Source organism: Megascapheus bottae, chromosome 1, assembly GCF_031878675.1.
Source record: "Megascapheus bottae isolate mThoBot1 chromosome 1, mThoBot2.hap1, whole genome shotgun sequence".
Lineage (NCBI taxonomy): Eukaryota > Metazoa > Chordata > Mammalia > Rodentia > Geomyidae > Megascapheus > Megascapheus bottae.
Window position 1 is genome coordinate 102898173 of NC_143509.1, and position 22207 is coordinate 102920379.

Genomic DNA, 22207 nt, shown 5'->3' on the forward strand with positions numbered 1-22207 from the left:
CCCAGGGCCAGGGTCTCAGGATGTACCTGCTTCTCCACGTCCCCACACGGTGCTGTGAGGAGACAATGTGCATGCCACAATGATGATGTGTCAGGTAGGGGGGGCCTTTACTACTCTCCACCAAGGGGCTATACACGGAGGCATTGTCCCCCTGTCCTCTTCCGGGTCTGTGGAGTGACCCTAACCCTAGACAGCAGGCTCAGTTCATCTCGACTGAGGGGGCTGTCTCCATCTCCTGCCACCATGCCCTTGTGCAACAACTCCTGCCATAACTTGCATGCCATCTCTGCAAATTCCCGGTGTGTTTTGAGTGTTAGTTCTAGGAGAAGAGAAGTTGCTCACCTCCGGGATTCTGACATTCCGAAGTCCAAAGAAGAGTTTTGGGAGTGGTGAGTGGTGGGAAAACGGCCCCTCCCAGGCCCCACTTTTCTCATGCAAATACTCTTTATTTACACAAACTCTCGCTTGTGTAAGACGGGAGACACCACCTCTTAGGCTGGAGTTCTGGATCTGCCTTTCCCACGGTCTTCCAGGAGGCTCTTCATTCATCTCGTGCCCTGGGGACACAGAGAAGGCAGCTGCCTGCAAAAGGGATCCTGCAGGGCGAACCACCAGGCTCTCCACACCTCACTCCCTTCCCGTACAGTCTATCTGTGGGGTCCCCCTCATCCCTCCCGCCTCAGCTCCCATCCACCCCCAAATGCTGACATGGTGTCTGCACAGGGGTCTAAGTCACCTCGGCAAGTCTGTGGTGGCCTGTGTTTCCTGACTCGGGAAAGAGTCTCCATGGTGTGAAGGTGGGGTGCAGTAGCTCCTCCCCGCCCCTCTTGCAGGGCTCCTGCACAGGAGACACAGCCCTGCAGGGTGTCTGAACCTGGACAGAAGGAACCTTGCACAAGCTAACCTCCCCAGCTGTCCCTTTCTGCACCTGCCCAGGGCCAGCAGTGACGGGGACACCTCTTGGTTTGTTAAACGCATGTTTTGGTACTGCCATTCACACTCAAGGCCTGGGCTCCGTTCCTTGTTTTTTCCAGGTCTGGTACTTGACCATTTGAGCCACAGCTTCTCCTGTGGCTTTCTGCTGGTTAAGTGGGGATTAGCATCTCAGGGACTTTTCTGCCCCGATGGCTTTGAGCCGTTATCCTTAGCTCTCTGCCTCCTAAGCAACTAGGATTATGGGTGTGAGCCATAGCGCCAGACCTGAACTCACTTGACGCAGTGGCTTGTGCCAGGGCCACTGTCATATCCTTTCTCTCTGCCCAGAATTGCCTCTCAGCCTCTGTCCTTTCCATCCCTCCCCGGACAGCAGGAGTCCTGAGGATAGACCCGCCTTCTCTTCAGGTGGGCATGGACCTGCTTTCTCTTCTCTTCTCTGTTCTTCTCTTCTCTCTTCTCGTGGGCATGGACCTGCCTCTGGCTTCAGCCAATAGACTCTGTTGCCTCATCTTCCCTGACCTTCACCTGCCAGGCTCCTCTCTAGCCCTGGAAAGCTGGCCTACTAAGAGCTCCCCCTCTCCTCACGGCCAGCTGGTATCTGGTGTCTCCCCTGAGCGTGAAATGCCATGACATTCTTCAGCCACGAGCACTGTTCTATGGCCTGGTGTGTCACTGTGCGTACATGGAGTCTGATGGATTGATCCGTGACTCCTCCACGGTAGGATCCAGTGTAGGTGGGGGGAGGAAGAAGGGGGGGCTCTGCCCCTCTCATAGTGGTATGCTTAGCTGGTCCCACTCCTCCTCTCCCCATCCCCCATCCAGCCACTAACACAGACACCGGCTCCCTCACTCCCCTCCCTTTCTGAGGTCCTCCGACCTCCTCTCCCCTCCCCACTGCCTCCCCCTTCACCGCCTCTATTGCCCCCAGTCAGATGCCATCCAATCCGAGTTGGGAGGGGGTGCACTGGTGTCTCTCAGCTGCACCTACCTCATGACTGGCTCTCCGAGGTAAGTCTGGCTCTAGTCACCTCCAGAGTGCCCCCGACGGTGTGCAGGAGGCACTGCAGCTACGCCAGACTCCAGAGATCCCCAAACGTGCTGTGTCCATCTTTGTATCACATTCTCTGTCCAAGGGTCAGCTGGACGTGATGGCTCACGCCCGAAATCCCAGCCAGCTACCCAGGAGACAGCCCTCACGAGGAGCAAGACTCTAGGCTGGGGAGGGGGGAGTTCATGAGACCCGATTTAAGGCATAAAAGGCTGGGTGGGGTGGTACGTGCCTGTCATCTAGCTACTCTGGAAGTCTAACTAGGGTAAAAACACAGACCGGGGGAAAACACAAATTGCTGTTGGAAAAATAACTAAAGCCAAAGGATCTGGGAAGTGGCTCAAGAGGTAGAGTGCCTGCCTGGCAAACACGGGCTCTGAGTTCAAACCCCAGTACTGCCATAAAACCGTGGCTAAGCCCCAGTCACAAGACTGGCGCTGCTGTTCAAGGGCAGCCAAGTGAACAGAGGAGAGGGGAAACAGCCCTGCCTGTCTGGACCGGTCCTCTGACCAGAGGCAGCGGGCAGGAGTGCGGGCACCTCCTCTCAAGGCCAGCCCTCTGCGGCACAGCAGTGCCAGGTGCGGGCAGCGGGGACTGGAGAGGGGAGCTGGGAGGCTGCCTCCACCTGCCCGGCCGTGAGTCACCAGGCTGAGCCCCGCGGGCCCCGGCTCTGCCTGCAGGGTCTCCTATCTGCACTGGAGATCAGACTTCTGCAGCCAGAGCGCGTGGTGAAGGGGTCTGTCTGGGTTGTTTCTCACGGAGGCCCCGCACTGCACTGCCAGACACCCAAGCGCTTCCATGCGGTGCCCCCTGCAGGCCAGACTGAGAACAGCAGCTCCGGCTACCCAGCATTTCAGGGCCTGTGGTTGGAGGAGCCAGTCTCACAGGGGCTCCCTCACCCCACAGCTACTCCTGTGCTGGGCTGGGCCCTTCTGCATCCACGACAGAGGACAGTGGCCTGGTATCTGCTACTGGGTGCTGCCCAGACACAGGGATCTGGCTGGGTGCAGTCCCTGAGTACGCACTCAGGAGCGGGGAGGGCTATGTTGTCTATCTGTTTCCCCCTAGGAGTCTGGGCTCTGCAGAGCTTTAAAGGTAAAGTGGGGAGCTTGTGCGGCATCTTGGCAGCAGCCAACCCTCTTTCCTGGGCTGCTTTGGGGCTCCCTGTGATGCCCAGAGGTGTCTCTGCTGCCATTCTTCCAGGCTACATTCCCATCTCAGATGCTCTTATCTCTGTGTCTCAGTTTAGGTCTGTAAAACAAAGCATGTCTGTTCCACTTCTCAGGCATACCAGATCCAGTTCCCTCCCTTACACCTTGCTCTGGGAACCCGGAGAGCTCTGTGGGTTTCAGCTCATTGGCTTTCTCCTTGGGGCTGTCTCCTTCTCCCCTTCATGCCTGCCAGGCCTGGCAAATATTACTTAGTTGGGTCCTGTATCTTTTCTATGGACTCTTGATGGGGTGAGGAGGAGGGAGAGGGGAGGGGAATCCTGCTGTTCCTCCCGTTCTGTGTGTGTGTGTGTGTGTGTGTGCACGCGCGCACGCGTGCGCGCACCCCCCCCCCAGTAAACTGCCCATGCTTACATGCTGTGAGGCATCATAGCACAAATCCACATGAGGATTTGAGGATCTCCACCTTCCTTTTCTATCCTTTATGCCGACCTTTTCATACAACAGCTAAAAGGAAGACATTTCTACCACTGTGAGCAGTTTCATTAGGAAGCAAGGAGATGACTGATGGCTTTCTCTCTCTGTGTGTGTGTGTGTGTGTGTGTGTGTGTGTGTGTGTGTGTGTGTTATGTGGGTGTGCTGGTCCTGGGGCTTGAACTCAGGACTTAGGCACTGTCCTTGAGCTTTCTACCACTTTGAACCCCAGCGCCATTCCTGGCTTTTTGGTGGTATGTGTATAGGATGTGTGCATGCCTGTTTCGTGTACAGGTTGGTTTTGAACTGCATTCTCAGATCTCAGTCTCCAGTATAGCTAGGATTACAGGAATGAGCCACTAATGTCCCGTGAATAGTTATTTTTAAAAGTTTTCTTAGCAGCCAGGAAGTATGTGTCATGGTAGAAAACTTCCCGAGGAAGTGCAAAGTCCTGGGTTTAATCCCCAGCACTGCGAAGAATAAAGTTTATTTACAACTTACGTAAACGAGCATTCTCTCCTTTATACTGAGGAGTTACTTCTATCCATAAGCAATGGTAAGATTATCTGTTTTTTAAATTCATTGCTGTTAATTTTGGTCAGGTTCCAGGTGCCATTTTAGAAGGACACACAACGACAGCCCCACACACAGCATGAATAACTGGAGAAATTCCCTCACGAGGGTTATGGTTATGGTTATGACTGCTGCATCTACTGCTGGAATGTGTCCAGAGAGAAGACGGGGGAGCTCTCACCACACCCCGCCAAGGACACAGTACATAAAACGTGCATGCAGAGTACCCGTGCACACACAATGACACAATACACACATCGTACACAGAAGGACACAGTACACAAAATATCCACGCACAGTACACATGCACACACCGTGTACACACCCCACCCACAGAACGACGTCTGGGCGCTGATGGCTCACACCTGTAATCCTAGCTACTCAGGAGGCTGAGCTAAGTCCATGAGACTCTTCAGTGAACCACCAGAACACTGGAAGTGGAGTTATAGCTCAATGTAGTACAGTGCTAGTCTTGAATGAAAAAGCTCTGGAATAAGTGCACCCAGGCCCTGAGTTTAAGCCCTACCACCAACCCCAAACAAAACAAAACTATGACATAATACACCTAACACACACACAGAAGGATACCATACACACAGTGACACAATGCACACACACGCACACACACACGCACGCACGCACGCATGCACACACTACACATTTGCAGGTTGACTGGAGAGACTGATTTATCCGTTGTGATTAATTCACCAAGAACAAGTATCAGGAGCCTCTACTGTACACCTTAAGCACATGATGCTTTTGTTTTTCTAAAATAAAAACATTTTGCTGACTAGAAATAATCACGCAAATCGTTTTAAAAATATATTTAGGAGGAAAAAATATAAAGACAGAAGTTATAAAACAGCATCAAGGCCAAGCTGTGTGTGTAACTCAGGAAGTAAGTTCTTCAGAAATCAGCCTTTGGTGCAGCCTCTGCCTGAGAGCTGGAGCTGGGGAGGTCCCCCCACCCCAGCCTGTCCTTGGGGACCGGCCACATGTCCCCAGGTGCGTGGATGACCTCCGAAGCCCCACGTGAAAGGGATCTTGATTCACCTAATCCTTAAATTATGTTTGAGCACCCCTCCGCTTTGTGACTGAAACGTAAAGTTTCATTATGTGAGTGATTAATGTGTTGAAAGCAAAGTCACTATTTATCACTGCGCAGAGCTCAGGCAGAAGCCCTGTCTGGTGCAGGGGATCTGCGACTCCAGTGCAGAACACAGGGGCGTTGTGAGGAGGGGTGGGGGAGTTCTGAGGCAGGGAGGTCAGGCTGGCTTAGAACCTCCGTCTTCCTGCTGGTCCTGCCTCTGCCTTGAGTGCTAGGATTGTACGTCTGGTTTGTGCTTTGTGTTTGTGAACACACTGATTCCCATACCAGGGCCTAGAGAACATTCCAGCATGGCTCCCGTCTCTCAGCACTGTCCACCAGCTTCACCCAACACTCACCACCAGCCGGGAAGACCCATCCGCTGTGCATGCCAGTTCTGGGGTCCCTAGAGGACCCTGGCTCTGCCTATACTTGAGGGCCTTCAGGACTGCGGATAACAGAGAGACAGCTCAGAGACAGGGGAGTCCTGAACAGATGCCCTCAGCAAAATGAGAGCTTGTATTCACCTGTGGATTAAGAGAAACCCATCCATCAGCCGGCAGGATGAGGAAGAGGGCACCAGAGCCCCAAAGAACTCATAGAAATGAAAAGAGCCGAAGACATCTTCCAGAAGCTTCCGCAGAAGGCAGGGAGTTCTGAGATCAGGACAAAAGGAAAGTGGGTCAACAGAGGAGGTTCGGAGGGCACCCTCAGGAATCCCACAGGAAGAGGGCAGTCGTGGTCAGAGGAAGGAGAAAGGTGTCCCACAGGCAGGCAGCCTTGGCGCTCTGGTCAGGCCCGGGACTCTTTGAGGCACTCAGCCCTCCTCTCTCCATCCCGGACAGGTCACCTGCCCTGACACAGCTGTGCTATTATGGCCCATTTGTTACCAGGATAACCCCAAACTCTTACTAACCAACATTTCAAACTGACATGTCAATCAAACTGACAGTCATGCTTAGATTGACCAAACAGTTATTTACTTGTTACATTTTGTGTCAGTACTGGAGCTTGAACTCAGGGCCTAGACACTGCTCAAGGCTAGCACTCTACCACCCGAGCCACTGCTCTAATTCTGGCTTTTTAGTGGTTAATTAGAGATTAGAGTCTCACAGACTTTTCCTGTCTGAGCTGCTTTCCAACAGTGATTCTTAGATTTCAGCTTCCAGAGGAGCTAGGACGACAGGTGGATGCCCCAGTGTGCTGAGCTGTAACCAAGCATTTATAATGTTTTTTCATTTTCTTCATGTTTTTAGAGCTCTGTTGAAGACATACTTTCTTGGGAAATATTTGTTTGCCAGCAAGAAGGCAGGCAGGGTCCAGGTACCAGGCCAGGCTGCCCCGCAGGCATGCGCAAGCAGGCACCGGCTGCATAAACGTGGATTGACAGCCTGGCGCTGGTTGGGTCTGGCTCCTGGGAGAGAAGGTGCCCTCTGCGACCTCCCAGTGCAGGGTGGGGCTGGATGTGTCTGCTAGGGGATCCCGTGTCTGGCGGAAGGTGTCCTCTAGTCTAGTCCATTAAAAACAAAAAACAAAATAAAAAACTGCCCATTTTTCTCCGAGAGCCAGGAGATTCACGTTGTCTATGACAGCTGCTGCATGTATGTTTCTAAGGCTTACTGCCAAGTGGTAACGATAAATGCTTCCTGATGCCAACCAACCTTAGTGACATCTGTCCGTCTGCTTTCTGGTATCACAGAAATCCTCAGGGAGAGTCACTTGGTGCAGAGATGAGACCTTTGTACAAACTGCGCTGACTGGGGACAGCTGCTGTGGGTAACTACAAAGGAAGCACAGTCTAAGCATTTTCTTTCTCTTTAATTTTTTAAATTATCATTTGGCTGGGCATTTATGGCTCAAGTCTGTAATCCTAGCTATTCAGGTAGCTGAGATCTGAAGATTGTGGTTCAAGGTTAGCTTGGGCAGAAACAGCCATAAGACTCTTAACCTCCAATTAACTACCAAAAGGCTAAAAGTAGAGCTGTGGCTCAAGAGAGCTCCAGCTTGGTGCAGAAAAACTAAGACAGTCCTCAGGTCCTAAGTTCAAGCACCAGGACAGGTACATGTACACACACACACACACACACACACACACAAATATATATATATATATATATACATAAATATATACATATATTACTTTCCCCTCAAACATAAATCTATGAAGTAAATAACCAAGTCACATAAAGAGAAAGAGGTAAAGGTAGAAAATACATGGTTAAAATTGCAAGAATGAGTCAGCAAATGCTGTGACCAGGCTTCAACCTCTACTCCAGTTTACCGACAGTATTTATCCCAAAGACAAATAAAACGAGTTTCAACGATAACAATCTCTTCTGAAACATTAGCTGGAGATCCTGAAGTTGAGCTATCTAAATTTGAGGATTCTCTCTCCCTTTCCCTCACCTTCTCTCTGTCTGTCTGTCAGTGATTTCACAGAATTTCTTACTTCTACCACCAATTCATATAAGAACTTCCTTCCTTCCTTCCTTCCTTCTCTTTCTTTTCTTGCTGGTCTTGGGTCTTGAACTCAGGGCCTGGGTGCTGTCCCTGAGCTTCTTTGTGCCCAAAGCCAGTGTTCTACCATTAGAGCCACAGCACCACTTCTGGTGTTTTCTGAGTAGTTTATCGGAGATAAGAATCTCATGGACTTTTCTGCCTGGGCTGGCTGTGAACCACGATCCTTGGATCTCAGTCTCTGGAGTAGCTGGGTTTACAGGTGTGAGCCACTGGTGCCCAGATGAAAATGATTTTCTGACATGGGGCTATAGATCTGAGGAACCTGAGTGAGCCAAGAACAGGCGCACTCTGGGCAGGGAACCTTCACACAAAGCCTGTCCTCCTGGTGTGTCACATGTCTGTCATCACACTCAGAAAAAGAAACCAAGGCCAGGCTGGTCCATTCTCATTCTGTAGAACTATCTGGGAGCCACAGGCTTTGATGTTTTAAGGTGAAGTCTCTGAATACCCATATCCTAGAGAATCCAGACAGTTCCTATGATTGCAGAATCTGGATTTGCCCTAAATTTGTCACCCCAGATAAATTTTGTGTGTCCACTAGTGACACAAAGGTATATTAAGATATGAAAATAAACATCTTTAAAGAACCCTATGTTTTCTGTAACCTATCTTTTCGTAGCCTAATATCCAGATAAAGCTCTTCAACAACAAAAAGAAGTAAGTTTAGGAGTTTTGGGTGACCACAGGGCCTTTCATTGGCTATAGATCCAAAAGGAACGCTTCTCACGGCTCAAGATGTCTAAAAAGATGTACCTTTTTTATGGAAAAATATGGCCCTCTCTTGAAAAAAATCAAGTCATGTTTAAAACTTCTGATTTTCAAACCTCTATATTTTTATTCCTGTCTTAATGATACATAAGTATAGTGTGCCAGACACTGTATCACCCCAGCTATTCAGAGGACAGAGGCAGAAAATCTATGGCCCAAGGCCAGCCTTGGCAACGCTAGTGTGAGATTCTATCTGAACAACCAACCAAAGGCAAGTGGACTGGAGGTGTGGCTCAAATAGTAGAATGTTTTGCCTAATAAGTGCATGGCCCCAAGTTCATTTCCCAGTAGGAGGGGGGAAAAGCTGGGAATATTGGTTTAAGCTTCTGATCCTAGCTAATCTGAAAACTGAGATCTGTGAGGTTCAAAGCCAGCTGAGCAGAGAAGTCCGTAAGACTCTTGTCTCCAATGAACCAGCAAAAAGTAATAAGTGCAGTTGTGGCTCAAGTAGTAAAGCACCAACCTTGAACAAGAAAACCAAGGGACAGCACCCTGGCCCTCAGTTCAAGTCCCAGACCCTAGGAACTGCAATAAGTAGTCACCTCCATCCATCTGTCCTGATAGTTATCTGTCCTTTTATTCACATCATCACATCCCCACTTCAGATTCAAAGGAAAATGCAGGGGTTCTGTGCATGCCTTGTGCTTCTTGAACCTCCATAGCTCCTGTTCCAATAGATTTTTTTCTGTGAGAACATGCAAAATAGCACTGGGAGACTTTAAACCACCATTTGAAATCCGTGAAACTTCCTGGGAAAGCAAAGAGGAGAAAGTATCTGGAAACAACTCTGGAAGATCAGATCTGCTAAGCAGTTAGTTCACAGGCACAGGGAGGGAAAGGGTGAGGCAGAGGCTGCATCAGTCCCCTTGACCTGACCTTAGATGGGAACAGAAGGAAAACAGGTCCTCAGTTACCGGCCCCTGTGCTGTGTACAGTTGTGAAATCTCCCCGGCCCTCCTTTCTAATACAATAATAAATCATGTCTGGGGAGTTCAGCCCTGTTCCTGTTCTTGGCTTGAGATAATGGCCCTCAACTTGCAGCCGAGGGCTATAAAACTTGATTCAGCTCTGAGCCGAAGACCAAGACGCTGCCGGCTGGGCTGTGAGTCACTGGGCCCTGACGGCGTCCACCGCAGCAATTCCCACAGCACTCGAAGCCCAGGGAGTCACAAGTCTGACTTCGGTGGGTGAATAATCTTCTGAAAAAGTTCAGCTTTGACTCCACCCTATGGCAGGGGTGGGGGTTGGGGGGCGGCAGGACCTCAGGCTGTCAGGGACAAAACCAGCAGTGCTGCCGCGCGCGCGTGTGTGTGTGTGTGTGTGTGTGTGTGTGTGTGTGTGTGTGTGTGTGTGTGTGTGTGTCTGTCCTGAGGCTTAAACTCAAGGCCTAGATGCCACCCCTGAGCCTTTTTTCTCAAGGCTAGCCCTCTACTTGAACCACAGCTCCACGTCCAGCCTTTTGCTGGTGAATTGGAGATGAGTCTCATGGACTTTCCTGCCTGGGTCCTCAGGTCCTCAGGATCCTCAGATCTGAGTTTCCAGAGCAGCTAGGACGACAGTCTTGAGCCGCCCTCGTCTGGCTGCTTTCCTGTTTCTGTTTGGATCTTTTGAAGTCTATGCTCCACTTGTGCCCCAGCACAATTTCTGGAACCTTCTGGTGCATCCTGGTGGGACGGGTCACAGGATGTTTGGAAGCTCTCCCACTGTGCCATCACTCCCTCCGGGGCCTGTTTAGCTGGAGCAGGTCTGGGCAGTCCATCAGTGTCCAGTGGCTCATGCCTGTAATCCCAGCTACTCAAGAAGCTGCTAGCTGAGGGTCTGCTTCAAAGACAGCCTGGACATGAAAGTCCATGAGACTCTTATCTCCAATTACCCAGTAAAAAGCCAGACCGCCCAGGCCCTAAGTTCAATCCCCAGTACTGACGCACACAGGCAGAGATGCGTGCATAAACACACACACACACACACACACACAGTCTCTCCAAAATGCAATGACCTAAACACAAGCAGAAACATTTTCAATTATGTTCTTTTGTGTGCCAGTTGTGGGCTGGATCTTGAAGCCCGGGTACTGTCCCTGAGTTGTTTTTACCCAAGGCTAGTAGCGCTCTACCATTTTAAGCCATAATGCCATAGCCAGCTTTCTGAAGTTGCCAGCCCTGAGTTGAGTGGTGTCCTCTGGTGCACAGGACCAGGATGTGCCCCCGACCACAGGCCTAAAAGCCAGAGGCCCACTGGACTGCACTGCAGACTGGAACCTCAGGGGTGTGAGCCAGTTTCTAAGTCGTCCCTCTCAGGAACTTGTTACAGTGCTAGCGCTGCACAACACAGGCTGTGCTACCACTTTGCTTAGTGCTCCTCCTGATGTAGCTGGTTACAAATCCCCCACGGACCTGCTCTGCCCCCCAGTTCCTTCTTCCTCTTTCAGCTTCCTCATTAAGCAAGCATTTCTTCCGATTCCACGGCATCGCCTCCTTGGTCTCTGATTTTAGCTATGCACTAACTTATTCCCATCAGCCTTCTGGTGATCTTCTCTCCACATGCAGCAGACGCTCTCCTCCACTCCCTCTCCTGGCCTTAGGGCTGCTGTCGTTGTGACTTTCTACCCACATACCCAGCTGAACAGTGCTCAGAGACAAGGGTGCGTTTGGATGTGCATGACTGGCATTCTGTCAACATCAGAGTACATTCACCCGAACCCCGGCGGCTGTGACACGGCTGGGCCATCTGGCTCAGGACCACCGCACCACACGTGGTGTTAGGACGTGACTCTGTCCTAAGTGCCACAAAACGTGGATGCCCTGGATGCCTACTGCCTCCAGGCCAGGCTGAAGCAGTGGCCCTGTTTGCTGCGGAAGCAGGTATTAGCAACACGCTTGTGCTCTCCTACTACAGAACTAAGCAAGGCCCTCCCAGTGCAGGGGCGTCGCAGTCTTGACGCATAAAGCAGTGCTCCTTGCCAGAACTGCCCGCGGAATGACCTGCTTGCTTACAGAAGAGCAGGTAGCTACCAGATGCTTTCTCAACACTTACTGCTGGTCCCTGCTGGCTCACGCCGTCCTCCTGGCTATTCAGGAGGCTGAGATCTGAGAGTCACAGTTTGAGGCCAGCCTGGACAGGAAAGGCCACGAGATTCTTATCTCCAATTAACCAGCAGAAAGCTGGAATTGGAGCTGTGGCTCAAGTGGTAGGGTGTCAATAGAATAAAAATGCTAAGGGACAGCACACAGCCCTGAGTTCAAGCTCCAGCACTGGCAAAACAAACTACCTAAGATGTATTGTCCTAGTTCAAATATTTAGAGAGGAGTGGAGGGCTGAGAGTTTGGCCTAGTGGTAGAGTGCTTGGGTTTGGTTCCTCAGTATCACATACGTAGAAAAAGCTGGAAGTGGTGCTGTGGCTCAAGTGGTAGGGGGTCTAGCCTTGAGAAAAAAACAAAACAAAAAAACCCAAGGACAGTGCTCAGGCCCTGAGCTCAAGCCCAGGACTGGCAAAAAAAAAAAAAAAAAAAAGAGTGAACATTTAAGGCGTTTACCGCCTGAAAAGCATAGCCCCTAACAGAGGAGCAGGGGCAATTCACAGTCACTAAAAGCCAGGGACCACTCCAGAGCAGGAACAGGAGGAGCAGGAGGATCTAGTATTTCCTTCAGACCTGCTGGCTGCTCCCTCATCTCAGCTTCAGCGAGACCTCGTGCCTTTTTCTTTGTTGTCTTTTACTTTTCTAACTCCTAATAAAAATTCCTGGTGCCTCAGTTTTCCTTTCTTTTTTATGGTTACTGGGTTTTGCACTCAGGGTCACGTGCTTACTAGCCGTGTAGGTACTCACCTCTTGAGCATGGCCCCTGCACTCTGTTCCAGGCGTTTTTGAATAGCTCACGTTTACACCCAGGCTGCTGTAAGGATCCTGGCCACGAGACTTGTGATTTCTGCTGTCCAAGTAGCTAGAGTTACAGCCATGAGTCACTGCGTCCGTCTCTTCTCTGGTGTTTGAGTGTCTCGGTCAGTGTTTACAATGATCAAACACGGAGCAGAACTGGGGGAAATCAAGATGTCCCAGCACAAGGACGGAACCACTCTCAAAGTCAAAATGGAGCAGCTTTTCATCACAGGCAGGGGAGCTGAGGGCCAGCAGCTGCACGCAGGTCACAGCACCTTTACTGCACCCATACCCAAGGCAACGTAACAGGAACACCCTCCGTGTCACAGGACAGTTTCAACTCTCCTGAGATCCCTTGGGAGCCCCGGATGCCACCATCAGCAGTGACACCGGAGCCCCTACCTTTGGACACCCAATGGGAAAACAGGGAAGGAAGTCGGCCCGGCCTCTCGTGTGGAATCCTCCAGGGTGGCTTCATGCTAGACACAGAGAGGAGGCGCTTGGCACAAAACGCTTTCCAGAGAGCACACACCCCACTCTGGCACTGTCCCAGAGGCAGGGGCAGAGGACTCCTCAAGCTGGAGCCCAGTTACCACCCGTAGCCATGCCTGTGCCAAGTGTCACGTGTGTGTGACGTCGTGTTGCCACCGTTCACAGGTCAAAAATACATTCTTATGCCTTCTTAGTTTATAACCAAGATGGAGTCACCTGGCTTAGTGGTCACATGCCTCAGTCTACCTTCTTTTTTGTTTGTCTGGGTCTTGAAGTTAGGGTCTGGGTGTTGTCCTCAAGCTGCTTTTGCTTAAGGCTAGTGCTCTACCACTTGAGCCACATCACTTCTGGCTTTTTCCGAGTAGTTGATTGGAGATCAGAGTCTCACAGGCTTTCCTGCCTGGGCTGGCTTCAAGCCAGGCGCCTCAGAACTCAGCCTCCAGCACAGCGAGGTCAGCAGGCGCGAGCTACTGGCGCCCACTCACTCTACCTTCCTGGATGCGCATCTCGGATAAGCTAAAGACTTACAAGACTTTATTCCACCATAACAATGGATCTCTGCAGAACATGCACTGCCAGGCTCCTGGCGGTGTTTCCATATGCAAAGCATAGTCCTGCCCCGCCTCAATGGCCGTAGGAAAACCACGTCTACAGAAACCTTGGGAAAAGTTGGCTTTTATTTGCGTTTTCACTTATTACGCCAAGAAGTGGACACCTCTGTGTATTTCAACAAATAATGGCCATACGTGGGGCCGTGCCACCTAAAAGAACTCCTTTAAATACATAAATGCTGTCTTATGGAGTGGAGGCACAAAACAGATCTTTTAAAAAATAAAAATGTAACATTTGAAAGCCTTTATTGCATAAGGAAGAGGAATAAAAGACAGAGGCTGTCGGACGTGTAACCATGGGGTCGAGGCCCGGGGGATTCTCTGCTAGGTCACGTGGCCTCGAGATTCTGCAAATGTGCAGACACGGTCACTGGTTTTAGAAAACACTTAGGGGCTTGGATCTCTCTGCTGGATTCCTGGTATTTGGGGAACGAAGACAGCACTTTAGAAAAGAATTCACCTCTAGCCCAAGTTCACTTGATGAAGATACTGCTTATAAAGCAGTTAATTATATACATAAATAACATAAAATAATCATCATAAATTAAAGTCAACTGATCTCGCACTCTGCATCCCACCGAGAGGTGGAACTGGCCTGCAGACACAGAGGGGCAGACTGAGCTCTGGGTCCTGTGGCTGCAGAGCAGGACCAGGACCGCCCTGTTTGCACAGGGTGGGCCCTGCTCATCAGCTCTCGCCGGCCTCACGAGCCTGCTATTTGGAATGAAGCCAGCCATTCTCGGCCGCTGGCCATCCCAGGCTCACAGGACTTTACCCAGTGTCTCTGCAGGGCGGCTCCCCCCCCCCCCCCCCCCCCCCCCCGTCAGCATCACCTCTGGGGAGAAGAGTAACTAAAGCCGAGGGAAAGTGTGTTCATGCCGGGTAGCATTACACAGGGGAGGAAAAGCAAACCACATCTTTCCCCGTGTCTCTTTACCAACTCAAGGTGACACTGCATGGGACAGCCGGGCCTCTGGTGGATGGCCGCAGGTCCCTTCCAGCTGTCAGGAAGTGCATGCACGCACACATGCATGCACACACACACACCCCCGGGGTGTACACAGAAGAAAAGCGCATCTCCCTTCCCTGCTCTTCCACTGCTGGGGAGGGGTGCAGGGGAGGGGAGGGGGGAGGGCTGGGCTGAACTTCCGCCACAATAAACACACTGGATGGCAGAATCCTGAGACGGCCCTGCAGAGGCCCCCCCCGCCCCGCCCTCGCCAGCACCTCACCCACTGCACGCCTCTGCACCCCCAGTGGGTGCCAAGCTGACTGAGGGGTCTACAGTGTAAACGACTCCATGTTAACATAAAATAAAGCACAACAATATCGGCCACAAGAGGGTCTGAAATACATACGATCTGCCGGAATAAAATAAAAAGCAACATAAAAAAACCACCCTGTACTGTGAGCTGGCTGATGGCTACACCGAGATGCCGTGGTGGCCGAGCTGGCGTCACCCCACCTGCTCGCAGTGACCTTGAGGCCCAGGGATGGCACATTCCACATGGGGCCTCTGTCCCCAGCTCTGACACCTGGCTCCATGAACTCGGACTTTAAAGGGACTGCAAACTAAGTTCTAGCGGCGTGCTTGGTGGAAACGCCAGGCGCGGGGAGCACTGTGGTTCACTGTGACCACACCCAAGGCCTGGGTTTTAGAGCAACTGAGCTGAAAAGAAAACCAACGAACCCCTGGGCTCTAGGGTCCTCCTTCTCCCCAAGCCCCGTGGCAGTGAGACCTGAGTGCGGAGCGGGGTTGCACTACCTGGCTAAGGCTCGTGGTGCGTGGAGCCCCACCCGGCTCCCAGCAAACACCCGGCAGCCCGGCCTCTCCAGCAGCACGGGGCCGGCGCCGGCAGGGCCGCCTGCAGAGCCTGGCCAGCCCACTGGCCCGGCACGGCGCCCTCCTCCTGTCTGGCCCCCAGCACACAAATCCTCGCGGTCCTCGGGCTCAAGGACTCAGTAGCTGAACATCTGCGCCTGCTCGGGCTGCACCTGGGGCTGCGAGGCCTGCTGCGGGGCGGCGGGGGGCCGCGGGGGCTGCAGGGCCTCGGCCTGGGGCACCGCCCGCCAGGTGAGCGGGGGCTGCTCGCTGAGCTGGCTCCCCAGCGGCGTGATGGAGTTCACCAGGGTGGTGAGGTTGATGAAGTGGGCCACCGGCTGCCCGCCGGGGGCCTCGGGCTGCGGGTGGAGCTGCACGTCGCTCCCCCGGTTGTGCAGCATGGCAGAGCCGCTGACCGTGTCGAAGGTCACGGTCAGGATGGAGTTGTCCAGCTGGAGCTGGCGCTCGGGGTTGGTGAGGGGCCCCACAGCCACTGGCTGAAGGCTGGTAAACTGAGTCCCAGGCGCAGCGGTGACAGGTGTGACAGTGATGTTAGTCAGGCCGACAGAGCTGGGCGGGGCAGTCACGTTGGGGTCCCCCAGGGTCACCACCACCTGCAAGAGCCACAGGCAGTGTGAGATGTGAACTGGTTCTGCACACGGGAAAGAGCAGGGGCTTCCCGGGGCCGGGGGCCGGGGGTGCAGGCGCCTGGGGACAAGGGGAAATGTAGTGGGGCGCCAGAGGCTCACCCCTGTAATCCTAACCGCGGAGGATCGCGGTTCAAAGCCAGCCCGGGCAGCAAAGTCTGCGAAGCTCTTATCTCCACTTAACCACCAAAAAGCCACAAGTGGAGCGCAAGTGCTAGAGTGCAGTCTTGAGTGAAAAAGCTTGGATCCAGTGCCTGGCCCCGAGTTCAAGCCCCAGCACTGGCTTGATACACACTGCCGGTGGCCTGGTGAGCTGGCCCAGCAGAGCCACCAGCACCGGAAGCTCCTAGGCTGGACAAGGCAGGCGCCAGCCACGGAAAGCAGGAGCGGCCTCTCCTCCGCTCCTCCTCCACCACGCCTTGCCAGGGGAAAGTGGAAATCTGACCCCAACTGTGTGGCTGGGAACGGCGGCCACTGCCCGTTGGGAACCCTAGTCTGTGCCAGGCTCCGTGCCAGGCTCCGTGAGGTTGGGGATGAGGGCCGTTAGGGGAGGGGGAGCAGCATACGCTGTGCTAAATGAGCAGAGCAGGCATGTCTGCAACTGGGTTCCAGCTCCACGCAGATTGGGAGCCTTGAAGAGGAAAGCAAGGCAGAGGAGCAGGCTGGAGCAAGCGGGCGGCTGCCTCCGCCCCTGCCCTCCGCCTCCGTGAGGGGTCTCGGCGGGCAGGTCCGCTCACTGGCAGCGGTGGCCTAGGGCTGTGGTCCTGCACTGAACGCTCTCTGGCCAGCCAATCTCCCAAGCCCTGAGCTGCCCACCAAGAGCTCCCGTTCACACACTACTAACCATGACATGAGCCGTCTGGCCAGTGGGCAGTGCGTGGAAGCACCGGGCATAGGAAGAGGAGGCCGTGTGGACGCTGGTGGGGACAGTGGCGGGGAAGGCCGCACGCACTCCGCGCCGGCACCGCAGTGGAGAAACCACCTCACCTGCTGAATGCTCTGCACAGCCGAGCTGGTCTCGTCACCCACGCCACTCGTGAACTCAGGTTCCTTCTCCGTGTACTCCCCGAAGGCGGCCTCCTCGGGCACCGGGGTCCCCACCTCCTCCTCTGGCTTCCGCTTCCGCTTGTGGCTGCGCTTGGCCGTCTTTCCATGCTTCCCTTCCGCCAGCTCCTCCTGCTCCAGGCCCAGCTCAGGCTGTGGGGGGATCGGGTTCAGCTACTGACCGTCTGGGTGGGGAGGGGTTGCTCCTCACTCCCTCGGACATACAGCGAGGGGCGGGGGCTGCCACAGGAAGCTGGTGGCTACACCTGGGCTCAGCTGCAAGTATCTTTCAGAGCTAAGTTGGAAAGCCACTGCCTGCTAGCCTCAAGGCAAGATCCTGCTCTCCAGTTCAGCTCTGCTCCGCCAGGCGGAGCCAATGCAAACCATCTTGTATTCAGACAGGTTTAATCACACAGCCACACAAACAGTGACACTCTGGGTGGAGGGACAGTGAAGCAAGGCCATGGCAGCCCACGTGTGCCTCAGGACCCAGGGCAAGGTGAGCTGGGATCAGGTCTTCAGAGGCAGCAGGCACGGTGCCGGACCCACCTGGGGCAGGGGCCCACCAGCATCTGGTGGGATTCTGTCATGGCAAGCCCCCCTCCCCACCACTGCACCACGCTGTGACACGTCGGGGCACAGATGGTTCATGGGAGTCTGGGAGGGAGTAGGCCTTCTACCTGGTCCTTCTGCACAACCTAACACCTTATGCCATGCTGGCCTGCAAGCACCACTTCCCAACAGTGGGACTGCTTCTGAGGACTCCACAACATGACATACTGCCTTGTGACCCAACAAAATCATTAAAAGGAATTGACTGAAACTTCCTTTCAAACTTTAGGTTATCTGGTACTTCCTTAGTTCAACAGACACTGCTTTCTCAAAGCACCACATTCCACAAAGAAAGTTGTATTAGCACAAGCACCTGAACACAGACCCTGGGCAGAAAGGTCCTAGAAGGCAAAGGACTAGACAAGCCTTGGGGCCGCCTGCGTGCTGAGGGCCCGCCCCGCAGGCCTGCGGTCAGTCCCCCGCTCGCTCACTCACCTGGACGATGCCGATGGAGGAGGCGTCAATGGTGGAGGTCTCTGGCAGGTGTTCCAGGTCGTCAATCCGCACAGCCAGGACCTGCACAGGGCGCAGGGCAGCAAGTGGGGACGCTGCGCCCCCCGGTGGCCGCTTGCCGCACACGTAGGGACCCAATGCACTGCCCGGGCCACCGGGCACTGCCCTCCTCACCGGCACAGCGTGGCAGATGCTGGGACTGGCCGGGTGGGTCTCATTCCAGCTCGTGTTACAGGGTGACCCACAATCCCCCCCCAGCCTGATTTTGCTCATCCCTTATTACTCTGACAACTTGTTGTCATAGGTAAGACAACAGAGTGCAAGTCTGGGGGAGAAGTGGCAGGAAGGGGAGCCAGCGGTGGAAAGCCAACACTGCACCCAGGCGCTGGCACTCATGCCGCAGTCCCAGCCAGTCCATGGGGCTTGAAATCTAGGCCTGGGTGCTGTCCCAGGCCCTACCTCTGAGCCCCAGTCCCACTTCTAATAGTTAATTGGAGATAAGAGTCTCCTGGACTTTCATGCCTAGACAGCTTTGAAGCTTGATCCTTAGATCTCAGCCTCCTGAGTAGCTAGATTACAGGTGTGAGCCACCGCGCCCGGCTCCCTTGACACTTTCATCTCCAGTTAACCACCAAGACACTGGAGTGGAGCTGCAGTTCAAGTGGTTGACTGCCAACCTTGAGTAAAATATCTCGGACAGCACCCAAGTTCAAGCCCAGTACCAGTACAGGCACACGCTCATCTTGAGTGCAGTGGATGTCAGAGACAAAGCTGGCATTAAAGGCCCGCCTGAAAGGCTTTGAAGCCAGGTGAGGCAGCAGGAAGCCAGGGGCTCTGCCACACCACGGCTTGTGTGGGGCCCTGTGAGCCCTCCCCGTCCTCCCTCGTGCCTGTTTGCTCTGTGAACTCTCCACAGCGTGCGCATGTGACTTCAGCTAACGACGGCGAAGGCTGTCTTCGGCCAGACTTTGCTATTTTTTCCAGCCTAACGCATTGGGTCACATACAGTGATTTGCCCAGGATTCCTTACAAGAAACCAAAATGACAAAGCCTCTGCTTCAGGGACCTGGGAGTATTTACTGCATTTCTTCCTTGGCACACACCACGCTGTGTCTTTCTTTTAGAGGGTGCTTTCGGGACAACCATGCTCCCAGCCTGTATCCGCTCCTCCTCTGGGTCCCAGTGGGGTCCCCCAGTGCCCCGTGGGGACTCTGCTTTGTGTATTAGTCACTTTGTGGGGAATGGGGCAAGGCTGTGTTGGCACTCAGTGGGCGCTGCAGGGAGACTACAACTCACGGCCGTTCTTTATACTCTCCCGTCCACACCGAGTGTCTCTTTGTGGCTGAGAACAACCAGAGGGATGGGAGGAGTCCTGCCTCAGGGAACTCGCCAGCGCACCTCGAGCAAGACAGGCACCCCAGGACCCCAGGGTAGGGTGGGCACAGCGGCAGCAGGGGTGGGGGGCGGGTGGAGGGGGAGGGCGCAGCAGGCAGGAGGGCAGGCTGGCCTCGGGGTGGGGGCAGGTGGAGGGGGGGGGAGAGGGCGCAGCAGGCAGGAGGGTAGGCTGGCCTCGGGGTGGGGGCAGGTAGAGGGGGCGGGAGAGAGGGCGCAGCAGGCAGGAGGGCAGGCTGGCCTCGGGGTGGGGGCAGGTAGAGGGGGTGGGGGAGAGTGTGCAGCAGGCAGGGGGGCGGGCAGCTTGCCTCAGGGTGCTTGCGCCGCATGTGTCTGCTCATGGAGGCCCGGGTGGACACCTTGGTACCACACAGCTGGCAGCTCTGCGCCTCCACCTTGTCGTGGGTGAGCTGCATGTGCTTCTGCAGCATGTACTCGGTGACGTACTTCTTGTCGCACACGGAGCACGTCCACTGCTTGCCCACTGCGCACACATGCATGCGGGGTGGGGGGGAGAAGCAGGAGTCACCGGGACCACCTTGGTCCCCAGCCCCCCCACAGGCCGCCGTCTCAGCTTCTGCCCCTCCTGGGAGAGCCCCCGACCGCCAGCAACTACCCGAGCAAGGGCCTGCCTGCCTTGCAGAGTCTTATCACCAGGCCAATATGGACACCCAAGCCGGGCGCGGTGGACACACCTGCAATCCCAGCTACTCGGGAGGCTGAGATCTGAGGATCACAGCTCAAAGCCAGCCCAGGCACAAAAGACCGTGAGACTCTTATCTCCAATTAATCACTAGAAAACGGGAAGTGGTGCTGTGGCTCCAGGGGTAGGGTGGTAGCCTTGAGCTGAAGAGCTCAGGGACAGCGCCCTGGCCCAGAGTTCAAGCCCCAGGACCCACAAAAACATCCAAATGAATGGACACCCAAAAGTGGTGGTGGGTGTGACCACATGAAGCCAAGGCGGCGCTGCATTGGGCGCAGTGGCTCTTCCCTCTGCACGTGACTTGCCCACCTGTGTGGATGAGCTTGTGGGTCTCCATCGTGTTGCGCTCGCTGAACGTCTTCCCACACAGCTCACACATGAAGTCTTTGATCCCTGCAGAGAAAGGCTTAATCTCAGCGCTTCAAGTGTTTTGACCCCACTGCTCACGCAGGAGCTGTAAATGACCAGAAGATGTAAACGAAGTCCACCCCAAACTTAGCTGGAAAACCTAGGCCTAAAATTTACTCCTCTGTGGTGACATTTCATATCTTAAAAATAAGGAGGAGTAAGTAGGAAGGCTTGTTTGAAAACACAGATGTGGAGTAAAACATACAAGGGAGAACAACAATTTCTTTGGGAGCATTAATTTATCAACACCTACTGTAGACAGACACCCACTGCACACATACGATGGTACAAAATAATAAATAATAAGCCAAGACCAAATGCAAAGAGAACATAAATATGCTTTGATGGAGATAGCAGAACTACCAGGATCACAAAATGCTTGAAAAAAATTATTTTGACTATCAACAACACATCAAAAATATCATTTCAACATGGCCAAGTTGGGCTTATAAAGAAAAAGAAAGGGTAGTTCAAGGTATGCAAATCAATGACATTAACATGTCCCATCAACAGCACAGAGGAGGAAAATCACATGTTCATCTCAACAGACACAGGGAAAACATTGAAGCGGGGCACTGGTGGCTCACCCCTGTAATCCTAGCCACTCAGGAGGCTGAGGTCTGAGGATCGTAGTTTGAAGCCAGCCCAATGAACCAACAGAAAATCGGGAGTGGAGCTGTGGCTCAAAGTGGCAGAGCACTAGCCTTGAGCAGAAAAGCGCAGGACAGCGCCCAGGTCCTGAGTTCAAGCCACAGGACCACCACAACAACAAAAGAAGCATTTAACAAAGGTCAACATCCCTTCAAAAAAAAAAAAAAAAAAAAAAACCTTAAGAAATTAGGTATGGAAGAATCACACACCAACATAGTAAAGGTTACACAGAGTGAACAGCACAAAAGCTGAGGGCACTTCTATCAAGATCTGGAAAACAAAAGAGCCCTCTCACTATTCCTTTTCAGTAGAGTATTGCCATTAAACATACAAAGAAGAAGGGGAAACCAAATTATCCAGGACGGACAACATGTTTCTATATCGAAGGAAAAGCTAAAGACTCTTAATACTGAAAAACCTGGTAAAGTTGCAGGATATAAAAGGCAACATGATGAGGGGTGGGGTGGGGGGAGGGAAATGGGGACCAAGACATGTGAAAGGGTATCAATGTATAGGAATTAATGCACCATCTATCTGGCAAATATCATATAACCCTTCTATTAATTACAATAAAAGAAATGGTAACGAATCACAAAAAATAAAATAAAAGCCAACATAGAAGAATTTAAACACCAACAACTAATTTTCTGAGAAACAAATCATGACAACCATTAAACATCTAGAAATAAATATAACCAAAGTGAAAAGACCTTTGTAATGAAAAGTGCAAAACCCTGGTGAAAGAAACAATCGCCACATAAAGAAACAGAAAAGCGACTTACATTCAAGAACCTGAAGACTAATATTGGTAAAAATCCATACTAGCCAAATGAGGTGGTACTCACTGATAATCCCCGCACACAGCAGACAGAAGCAAGAGAACGGGGAGTGAGAGGTCACACTCAGCTGCAGAACGTGCTTC

General features: G+C 53.1%; 1 protein-coding gene across 1 annotated transcript in view; it reads right to left on the reverse strand.

Moving 5' to 3' along the window:
* Positions 1 to 14374: 14374 nt before the first annotated feature.
* Prdm15 (PR/SET domain 15) overlaps positions 14375 to 22207 on the reverse strand; it is a 29033-nt gene continuing 21200 nt past the window's right edge. The window contains exons 19-23 of the mRNA XM_090349591.1: positions 20536 to 20619; positions 19832 to 20007; positions 18114 to 18194; positions 17010 to 17219; positions 14375 to 15989 (exon numbers count right to left, since the gene is read on the reverse strand). Of these exons, the coding sequence (XP_090205717.1) occupies positions 15513 to 15989; positions 17010 to 17219; positions 18114 to 18194; positions 19832 to 20007; positions 20536 to 20619 (1028 nt within the window). The 3' untranslated portion in view covers positions 14375 to 15512. The remainder of the gene's footprint in view (positions 15990 to 17009; positions 17220 to 18113; positions 18195 to 19831; positions 20008 to 20535; positions 20620 to 22207) is intronic.